Below are 10,905 nucleotides of genomic sequence, written 5' to 3'. Positions count from 1 at the left end.
AGCCAGTGGTTTGTAGATTTGACAGCTTGGTATGTTAACTTTCAGTGGTACTTTATAATGTAGGAGTCCTAGCATGGCTCTGTATTTAAATAGATGTGACTTCAAGCTGATGTCAGGTACCATCCCCAAGGGATAGTAAAGGTAAATGTGCTATACAAAGAATTTATTTGTTGTATTCTAGCTTGGGTTAAATTGCTATTTCATTTGGTAGCTTACACCACAGATGCTGACTGTAATTTTTCCTACCACCAAGGGAATGGTTCCAGATAATGTACTTTACAGAGTCTTTAAGTCATATTCTGTAGACATGTAATGTTTTTTGTTACAGGCTTGCAGTGGAAGTAGTGTCTTCCATAAAAGTTTGTGCGTAGCTTTTGGAGAACCTGTGTCCTTATGAATCTGTTGAATGTTCTGGTCTGAGAGAACTGTTTGGATCTGTGTGTTTCCAGCTGTGCCCGTTCAGAGTTCTGTTAACCCTGGCTGTGCACATGGGTGGCTTTAGCTCCTCAGTCACTCATCTCAACAAATATGAATCTGGAACATTTTGAGTGATAACAGCAGTGACTAAAGGTGTATTAGTGTAAACCCAAAGGAGCAGATGTGGCTTGTCATTTCCCAGTGCAGTTTGAGCTTGTCACCAGTCCATTTCTCCATAGTTAAATTTAGGCACAGTCTGGTACCTGTTACTCTTGTTGTTAAACAAAACAAACATAAATCCATGTCTCAGAATCTAATTGTATCACTTCATCAATCTAAGAGATCTACTTATCCAATTCCTTTAGTCTTTAATTATGGAAGTCTCTATCAACTGAGAACATCTTATTTCTTGTTAACTTTTAAGATATTCCATGATCCTACAGTAAGCTAATACTTATCTAAGAAATAGTTGTTGCTCTTCTTGGCTTTGACTGTACATGTGAACTTAAGTAATACTACACTGAAGAAATCAAGCTTTATATGCTACGAACTTTGAGAAGAACATGTTTTTATGCAAATGGTGAAGGTTAACTTTGCTGTCACTGTACACTGAGATGCAGATAGCATAAACCGACTGAAATATGTAATTGTTTTCATTAGAGGAGAACCATCAATAACTTGACATTAGAGGCATATGCTTTGGGACTACTGAACTGCAGGTTGTCTACTAAGGCAGTTATGCTGAGCTATTTGGTATATGAGATTTGTAAATGTTTGCTTGTTTTTAATTGAATTAACTTGCTAATTAATGCCATAAACAAAACTAGGATGTCATTTCAGCAGCTGAGTTAAACTATATTTAAGGTTATCTACCCCCCAAAACCACTTCTACCTGTATTGCTGTAGGTCACTTAGAGTGTGTTCTGTCAGCTTAGACCATACATGCATGCTTTGGTCTCTTGCAGATTACAACCAGCAGGTGGGGGAAGATGTCTGGAATTGAGGCTTTTGTGCCAAAACATATGTAATGTCTTCTCCTTTAAATGTGTGGAAATAAGTTGTATGTTTTCTCGTGTTTTGTTGGTTTGGTTGCTTTCCTGCAGCTGTGCTCACAGATCCTGGCAAATACTAAAATTCAGAGCCACTTAAATGCAGCTGGGGTATTCTGCTTAATTTCTGTGTAATGGAAGTTAGCATAGCTAAAAATTGGTAATTAGTGAAAGCTCTACCAGGTCTTGTTTTCTGGAATCGATAGCAGTACTAAATGCATGATGAATTCTCTCCTTGCTGCTTCTGCCTGCCCCCAGTCCTTGAAAAGGTAAGTTCTACCCATGTATTCCCTTGGCACAAAGAGTTTCACCTCTTGGAAGTAAGGAGTTTTCTACTTGCCTGTGAAGACCTGCCTGGAAAAAGAGTTAAGGAAAAGATGGTAAGGTATGTGAGGGTGACAAATTATCTGGTACCATTTTCTGTGGAATAGTAATTACATTAAAAAATACTTGGAATAAAAAGAGTGTAACTGTTACCCATATTAATTTTCTAGGACCCTTGTTGGTGTTTGTTTTCTGCTGTAGGAACCCAGGATTTTAGGGTTACCATGCATGCTTTACTCTGGATGCTTTTTTTTTTTTTTCTCTTTAGGCTGAAAAAAAGAATTTGTTGCTCAATCCATTTATTTGAAATTATAACGATGGCTTTTTCAGACACAGTGAGACATGGAGACTGTGTAACTTAGGGGAAAAGGGTAATAGGTGCCAGCAGCAAAAGAGTTGCAAAAGCACCATGAGTACGATGGGAGGAAGCAAGAACAGCTGTGCACAGCTTGGGGGGGAAAGGGTGGCGGGGGGAGCAGCGATGACCTGAGGAGCTTGGGGTCTGGAGCTGGGGCAGCTGTGGTGAGCTGGGGTGGTAAGAAGGAGGACATGGCTGCTGAGGGGACAGAGCTGTGTTCAGATGCACGGGGGTGTTTGGGTGCCCTGTGCTCTGTGGAATCTGAGCTGGAGGAGATTCAGAGCACTGGAAAAGTCTTGCAAGGTTGATCCCAGTCTGGAGGTGAAATTTCTGCATACCGTTTCCTTTTGGAACATAATAGTGTTGTATTAATTAGGTTTATTAGACGTCCGTGCTGAAGCATCTGTTTGAGTGCTCGAAAGGAACCATTTTCCTCAGAACTTTTGTATTACAGGGAAACATAAGGAGGAAGAGCAATGTAGAACAAGAAAACAAGTCACAAGCTCTGGGCTGGATAGTACATGGGGAGGGGAGAATTGCTGCAGCCGAGACTCAAAGGAGTAAGGAAGATACTTATGGTAGTTAGGAAGTTCTTGCTCAAAATACCTAGTAACGGAAAAGATTAAATGGTTCAGCCTCAATCTCTTCTTGACAGATAAACAATATAAATTGGATGTTCCATGGGAAATATTTAGGACTCTCAGTTGTAGCTGATTGTAGACGGACATAATGTGAGTTGCTCAGAATCTAGCTCACTAATAACATGAATTCAATGTTATTTTAGGGGGTGGATAACTAGTTAAAAAAATAACTAGCTAAATGCTTTTACTAAACTAGTATGTGGACATGGTTATGATTAGGGCAATTCAAGCAAATCCGTGGTGAAGTTTAAGGGTTTTTTTCTCCAGGAATAGGTATCAGAATTCCATGTGCGATGAGATGGTAGTCTGTGCTTCTCGTAATTGCTGGTTCAACACATGATGTTAGTTCTTAATTTATCGAAAATAACCTGACAGATGAAACACAGCACTCTTAAACGCTTTTGGTAAACAGTGATTTCTAAGTTGCAATGCAATATCCAGAGGACAGGGTTGTCGTATAACTTTTGTACTGAACAGGAGATAAAGAAACAGTCAATCTTCGAAAGCATTTTCTTGGTCTTGTTTTGTTTTGCCTTTTTGTTGTTGGTGATTTTGTTTTGTTTTTGAAGTTCCAAACTGTAAGTGAAGAACATGAATGAAGCCAATGTACTTGCCTTCAATTCTCTATGTTGTGCTTCATCTGAATTAAAAGCAACTTGGCATGATCTTTGCACAACCAAAAGGTCATTATGTAAGTTAGTTCAGCTAGTAGCCTGTGTGAAAGTGAAGGCTGTACATATACAATAAATTAGTTTTCAAAGTTTTGTCTCGACAGTATGTCTTTAAGACAGCGCTGCTTTGTTTAGAGAATAAGGAGAAACTCTATTACTTGTTCCTCTGAAGCTAGAATGTCAGAAATAAAAAGGAATGGGTGCAGTTTGAAAACTTGTGGCTTTGTAATCATTTCATTTTTCTCATGAGGGGTAGTCTGCTGTGAAAAACAAATCCCCATTCCAGGACAGGTTAGAAGAAAGATTTTAAGATGTAGTGTCTTGTCTTGTGGAGTCAAATCTCTAAGAGTGGGTTTTGATGACATTTAAGAAATAAGGCCTGTTGATGTTTCAGAACCCAACTAACTGGTGTACAGAGTTTCTGTTTGCACACAGTAGCCTTCCAGCTTAGATCTGAAGTTTAGGGGTGGTGCGGGAGAGGACTGGGCTGGTTTTGCTCCTTTTTGTCTCCTTATGTGTTACAGCAAGTATCATGCAAAAGCAACACCCAGTTTGGGATTCCCCTCCCCCATGAGACTGGGGTACAATATCTTGAGAAAAGAGGAAGGAAGCTCAGAAGAGCAGCAGATCTCGCAGAGCCCTCGCAGCTGCCGCAGCCCGCTGGTCCTCAGCAACAGCAGCCGGGAAAGAGATCGCGGTGCCGGAGCCTGTTTGTCATCCATCTTGAGGGCCGTGTCCTACAAATCTTGGTTTCCTTGGTGGTGAGCATCCCTCAGAGCCTCATGGATTCACGTGTGATGGCGAGATGGCACAAGACAGAGAAGAGTGGCGTGGGTATGTAACTCAGTAAACTGCCATTTGAGTTTTGTCTTCATAGCTTCTGAACAGGATGTGGGTAGGTGTTTTCTCTAGTGTGATGAGTTAACACCCTCCGCTTTACCATGGTGGCTTAATTGAAGTGATTAATTTCATACAGAGTTTTAATCTTTCAAACAGAATGACAAGATGTACATGAGGGTCAGCTTGGGAGATGTAGCCCTTCCTCCCCACCCTCTCAAATCTTGAACTCTCACACTAATGCAGCACTTCCCATCTCAGTATTTTAGAAACAGCTTGAGTAAGTCAGTAGTACGTAGTATAATAAATAGCAGCTAAAAGTTATGGGGAACAAATGCAGGGGAAGGGGAATCCTACAGTTGCTTCTGAGAGACGGTCAGTGCTACAGAAAAATCTGCTTATGAGTGGGTAAGTAATAAGATTGGAAGGAAAGTCATTGTCCAACATCAGTTTATCTTAAAATGAAAGATGTTAACTTGCATGAAGGGCTGAATTGCTGTTTTTTAAAAGCCTTAAAATTAGGAATTGGTGCTGAAGTATATGAAATAAATCTCCTGCTGAAGTTAACTGCAGGTTCTCAGTACAGAAGACAGTTTATCTTGTACATATTACATTTTACTTTACCTACTACTGCATAATTATTGATCTGGAATCCCCAAATTATTCTAAAAGACACTTTTTATTTTAAGGCCACAATATTTTGTAGTATGCGTTAAAAACAAAAAACCCCACCCATCAGGCTTCATGAAATAAAATGAATCATCAAGGAATTACTAAGAGGAAAAGAATGTCTTCTTGTTCAACTTCCATATGCAGCGGTAGCAGAATTGTGAAATGGATGTAGCCTGTTCTGGTAGCAGTTTATGTTACAAAATAAAGGCCGTACATATTTTCTGTTTCAGTTTTACAAATAGTAGTGAGCACTGTATTTGCACTTGTTTTTCTGAGAGCTGTTGATTTGAGGGAAGAGAACTGGATTTGTTGGATGTGGTCTCTGGTATCCCTGTACTCGTGATGGATGTTACAGTGCATATGGATGAAAATATTAATCAGTTATTCACAGCAATAATATAACACAAGCTTCGCTTGTAGCAGCTTTTTACAGGGAGCGTTTTGGGTCAGTTTCATGTAACGACAAGAAAGGTTTGCTATTCCTGTACTGTAACTTTTAACGTTACTGGGGCCAAAGAACCTGACCCCATGCAAAGTGTCATACAGGCCTGTGATTTCTGGCACATACCCTTGCAGTGGATAAACCTGCTGGGTCTGACCAACGCCTGTCCCCTAGAAAGGCCCCTGGTTGTCATCTGTCACCTGTTCCACAGTCACCGTGCCCTGCTCTGTTTTCAGGGAAGTTTGGCCTGTTTATAACTTCATAGCCAGTATGATTACTGAGTACATAGAAAGTTAGTATGATCTAGTAGTCATACTTTGTAAACTAATGACAATGTCGTGAAGTGTTATTTTCATGAAGGCTGCAGAGCATTTTGACTGAACAATTCACTGAACTATTGGACCTGAACTATGATATTCAGAATGCACTGTTTTGTAGAGCAGTATTGTTTTCTAGCTGTGATCTAAGAAAATGTATTTCAAAATCCTAAGCTGTTAACTGAATCAGTTATGAATATTTTTAGTGCATAAAAATAAAGCAAATAATAGAAAAGAACATTTAATGGCAGTACTTGAATACTGTTAAGTTTAAACTGCTGTAGAGACAAGAAGAAGCCAGGAGTTCCAGAAAACTCAGAGGACCAGATTTTATGTGATCTGGCAGTGGACCAGTGTTCTTGCTCATCAAACACTGTCCGCTCGAACAGCTCTGGCCCCTCACTGTGGAGTATGGAACATACTCAAGAGCAAAGACTGCACAACCTTGCCTCTGCAGGACCAATAATGGGATAAATGAGATTAGGCCTTCTGTTTATAAAAATAATTCCTTAAGTTTTATGCCTGCAAGGCTTGGGGTAAATATATTTAGTTTGTAAAATTTGTAGCTGGCAGATTAGCAGATCTTAAGAAATCCACGATACAAACCGTTTCAAAGCTGGAAAATAACAGTAGCTCTTCGACGCTGCCACATGTGCTTTGAATATACATTCCCTCTACTGTAGCTACTATAGCCATAACCAATTATTGCACTGCTCTACCATATGGTTTAGACGTGCCCTCTGCAGACTGAACTGCTCCTTGAAGAAGGGTGGGTGTGATTGTGCCTTCCAATGGGAAACCCAAAACAGAGTATCATCATTAATGATCTAGAGTACACGATGGGAGAACTGATGCTGCAGACCTGGTAGTATTTGCTTTCTACTGTGCTTGTTCCCCTGCTGTTCTAGGCAACAAGAACATATGTGACTTGGTTGTAAAGGAGAATCTGTGCAAGCTGTGTCATCGTCGATGGCAATAGTACCCCCATTTGCTGTTTCTTGGCTCACCCCAAGTCAGTCTGTTTCCTGGGCTAAAGAAGGCTCTTCTGTTAAACATTGTACTATAAGACTTTTCATATTTGTAAAAAATCACAATCGTAGCCACATCTGTGGTTTAGTCTGTTGCAAAGCAGAATAGAGAAAATGAGAACAATAATCAAACGGACTTTCCAACCATAACGGAATACGAGTTATATAAGCTGCGGCGATTAGGAAGGACACATACCAGGACGCAGACAGAAATTCTTGCAGAGACGGAGATCTTGTCCTGGAAAAAGCACAGAGCCTGGCCAAGCAGAGAGCTGACCTAGGCCGCTTTCTTTATTCACCATTCACAATTTTATAGGCTTTACAGGTACATCAGATGTTTTTCCAATAATTGTTATTAAAAACACACTAAACTCATGTGGTATTTGTCTCACTTGTTTTTCCACTCATTCACAGACCAGGCCCAGCGACATTCACACATCTCACGCATTTGGGGGCGGTTATCCGGCCTGAGATACCATTCTCACAAGTCTGGGCTATAACTCTTCACAATTATGAGAAATGTATTTCAACACAATCTGTCCAAGGCCCTTTATATTTTATTATGATCTGATTATGTTAGTATTATGTCTTTGACCATGGTGGCTGGAACTACACATCTTGCATTCCCACCTTTTTACTTTCCAACAATAAGCACTCATACATGTAACTTTTTCTAGTAGGTCATCCTCAGTAAGGAGCGTTCCATTTCCGCTTATGCATAATTGCTTTAAGTTAATAGATAACTAAAAATTCAACAGCATATAGCTTCTACCCTGGAGTTCCTTATCTCAGACAAGCTGTTGGTTCACTGTCTGTTTATTTTCCTTTATTTATCTTGGATACTAAATATATTTGTTGTTTTCTTATGGACTTTGTTAAGAATAGTGGGAGAAAACCCCAAGTAAACATACACACACAGCACCACCCCCAGCTGGCCTGGCCTGTGCTTCCCCCTTCCCTTCCACCCCTAAAAACCATCAGCTGGGAAAATAGTCATACTGAGGATTTAGTTTGGAAGGGAGTTCAAAGGAGGTGTTAAAAGTTAAATAAATATATGGTCTTAAAAACTAGAGGGGAAAGTAGGGTAATTGTTAAATTTTAACTATAGAAAGTTCATGGAGTAATGAGGCCTGGAGTACGGGGTACTGACAACCGTAGTCACAAAGTACTTTTTGAGTGTAAGGTCTGTTGTAGGCATGCTTTTTGTGCCTCAGGAAAATCAAGACATATGGGCAAACCGAGTCTACTGAGACCAAGTCTAAAAGTTTACAAGCTTTTGGAGTAATATAGACTGGAACTTCTTAATGATTTAGGGATATTTTTTCTCCTATGTTTTCAAAGATCTTTGTTTTCAAGTCTCTGATGAATGATTCTCATGTTGAGTTTCTAAGTCTCTTATCAGAAATGTGCCTGACACCTTCAGTTTGCACTGATCAGCAGTGTGAGCTTGTAAGTGTCTGACCCAACCTTTGGCTGAGCAGATGAGGGAGACCACACAGTCCCCACGGGCTCCTTGGTGGTGCCAGGGTGGAGGCTGTGTGCCAACTTTGGGGTGTCACACAGTTCAATAGGGTACTCCAGATAGCGGATATTCAGCTTTGCGCTTGGAAACCTCATTGCTGATTTCCACATGAGGCTAGTTCTTGGTCTTGAAGCATGCCCAGCACAAATGTATGCTACTTTTATGGGTGCTACAGGACAGGCAAGTCATGGTAGGCTGGGGGGTTTGGATGACAGTTTCCTAGTAATGTGCAAGAGGAAAAGTGCTTGAAATCTACTCAGACATTGAGGAAACAATGATGTTTGTGAAAAAAATATGAGCTGGCAAATTATTATGTCGGCACATTAAATTTAAGTGTCAGAGTTCTGTACTGCTGAATCTGAAAATGGGTATTTGTCTACTAGAAGCATAAGCTGGGGGTACAAGTGGGTGACTTCTTTGAAACTATAGAAAAGCATGTGCCTAAGTGCAAAGACTGCTTTGTCAGATTTCAGCTGCTGAGGACCTCTGGAAATGATTTTACACCTATGTGAGATCTGTGTGGGCTGAGCCGTAACGGAGGCAGAGCTTTGTTCAGGGTGGGTGGCCGACTCCAGCAACTGCAGCCCCTGAACCCAACAGACTGTTCTTACTGCTTGGGAAACAACAGCAGTTTCATGAAATACAAGAGGCAAACTGCAGTAAGATGAGGACAAAGCTGGGAAAGGAAATTCTTTCTCTGCAATTTTTCAATAAAGGAAAAAAACACAGTTAAACCCTCTCTTCTTCATAAAGGCTTCTAGGGAAAATGGCCATGCTACTATTTCCTGTGAAAAGGTAAAGAGTCAGAAACAATATGTTCGTAAAACTAGTTGGTTCTTATACGGGCTTTATTGTTGTTTAAGAAGGAAAATAAGTAGCTCAAGTCAGCTAAAACCTCCATCTGGTGCCAAGGCTAAGCTTGTAAGAACTGTGTATTTAATTATTGTCTGAGAACTGATCCTTTGAGCATGATTTGCAATAAAATCAGCCTCTAACCCACCTTGAGCTGTGGTGCATGTCTCTGACCTGTGAAATATTAATTAGAATGGAAACAATGTCATGTTCGTTACAGAACACTTGCTCTGTGAGATTGAAGGTTCTGGGAGATCCTTAACTTGGAATATTAGACCACTAATTTTACAAGTTTCTTCCCAGAAGTCAAGAAATCCTATTAGGACTACATGATATTTCCACACGTGGTTTGTCACTGCGCCTGAGGTACAATTCAAAGCCCACTTGTGCTTGAGCACAGTGCAGTTTGGAGATTGTTTTGTGTTAGCAGTTTGACACGGTAGTTCTTAGACTTGTTTTCTGAAGCAGTATTGTTGTAGTGGTGTGTTGGCCTTCAGCTCATCTCCTGCGGGAGCTATAACAAACACCTGGAATCTAAGGGAGGTTTGGATTGTGTTGTGCTGTGTTTTGTGTGTTGTGTTTGTTCTGCTATAAAATTACCACTGAGTTTATGGTGAGCTCTAAAAAGGTAGCTTTTATTATTTGCTGATCCAGGGGAAAATTTGCAAACTGTATTCTCAAGCAACTGCAAAGTCGGTATTTAGGAGCGCTGTTTTAAGGCTGGAGTTCCCGGGCATTCTCTGTGCCTTTCTGGGAGGCTCTGACACACCTGTGTACAGACAGAGTGCTGATGGGAGCACCTCAGCCTAGCGCTGCCTGCTGGGGAGGGACGTGCTGTCCACCGCTCTCCACCAGCCTGGCTGGGACCTTGCTCCTGAGGTCACTAATTGCTATTGGAATTCAGAATGAACGCTGGTGTCCCCAAGCAGGTCACCTCGTGTGCCTTGAGGATACTGTCACCTTTTGTATTTATGGCTGGGATGGAGGATGCCAGGGAGTGGAGTGGTTCTTCAGAGTGATTTTGAAGGGGCCTTTATTTCTACTGGCTGGTGAGTTTATTTAATACAAACAAACAGACAACAACAAAAAGCAGAAAAAGAAGCCCACAAACCAACCAAACAAAACCCAAACAAGAAACCAAACACTACCACCACACAAACAAAACACTTGTGAGTCTCCTACCAAAACCCCTTTAAGTCCATGCAGGTTTTCATAAGTGAGATTTGTGTTTGTGCACACAAATCGGCATACGCACAACCCCGAAGATCTCAAAAGGGGCTGAAGGAAAGGGAACCCTCCTCTTGGCTGGTGAGTTCTGATGTGATACTTGCAATATAAGAGCGTCACAGTTTGTAAGGGAAATTATATCAGTTACAGCTGACAGAAGATGTAACTGGCTATAACAGTAGAATTTTCACAGTTAATAATCGAAAAATCAGCAAATGTGATAGTTAAGCTGTCTGGTGCTGTAGATAATATATCTGGATGCAGCTGATTGTATTAGGTTGATTGTTCACAGAGTTTTTTGCAATGGTATATGGGAAATAATTTATCAAAGAATGTCTGGATAGATTGATAGCTTAAAGCTCTGTCAAGTACTTTGTTAAACTCATCCTATCAAATGATCCACATAACACAGTAAAATCTCTCTCATTAAGTTTCCACTTGCTCATTTAGAGAAGTTTTAGCTGATATAGTCACTTCCTTTGCCAGTTTGTTACTACACTTTTCAATATATTCATTGCTGTTAAATGAAGTTTCTAAGAAAGCAAAGC

General features: G+C 40.6%; 1 protein-coding gene across 1 annotated transcript in view; it reads left to right on the top strand.

The window, feature by feature from the left end:
* Nucleotides 1–4,072: 4,072 nt before the first annotated feature.
* The window catches only part of DOCK2 (dedicator of cytokinesis 2), a 170,603-nt gene continuing 163,770 nt past the window's right edge, over nucleotides 4,073–10,905 (top strand). The window contains exon 1 of the mRNA XM_065030122.1: nucleotides 4,073–4,294. Within this exon, the coding sequence (XP_064886194.1) occupies nucleotides 4,243–4,294 (52 nt within the window). The 5' untranslated portion in view covers nucleotides 4,073–4,242. The remainder of the gene's footprint in view (nucleotides 4,295–10,905) is intronic.

The sequence above is a fragment of the Columba livia genome, chromosome 14 (genome assembly GCF_036013475.1).
Source record: "Columba livia isolate bColLiv1 breed racing homer chromosome 14, bColLiv1.pat.W.v2, whole genome shotgun sequence".
Classification (NCBI taxonomy): domain Eukaryota; kingdom Metazoa; phylum Chordata; class Aves; order Columbiformes; family Columbidae; genus Columba; species Columba livia.
The sequence above is the reverse complement of the archived record's forward strand: the minus strand, read 5'-3'. Positions and strand labels throughout refer to the sequence as shown.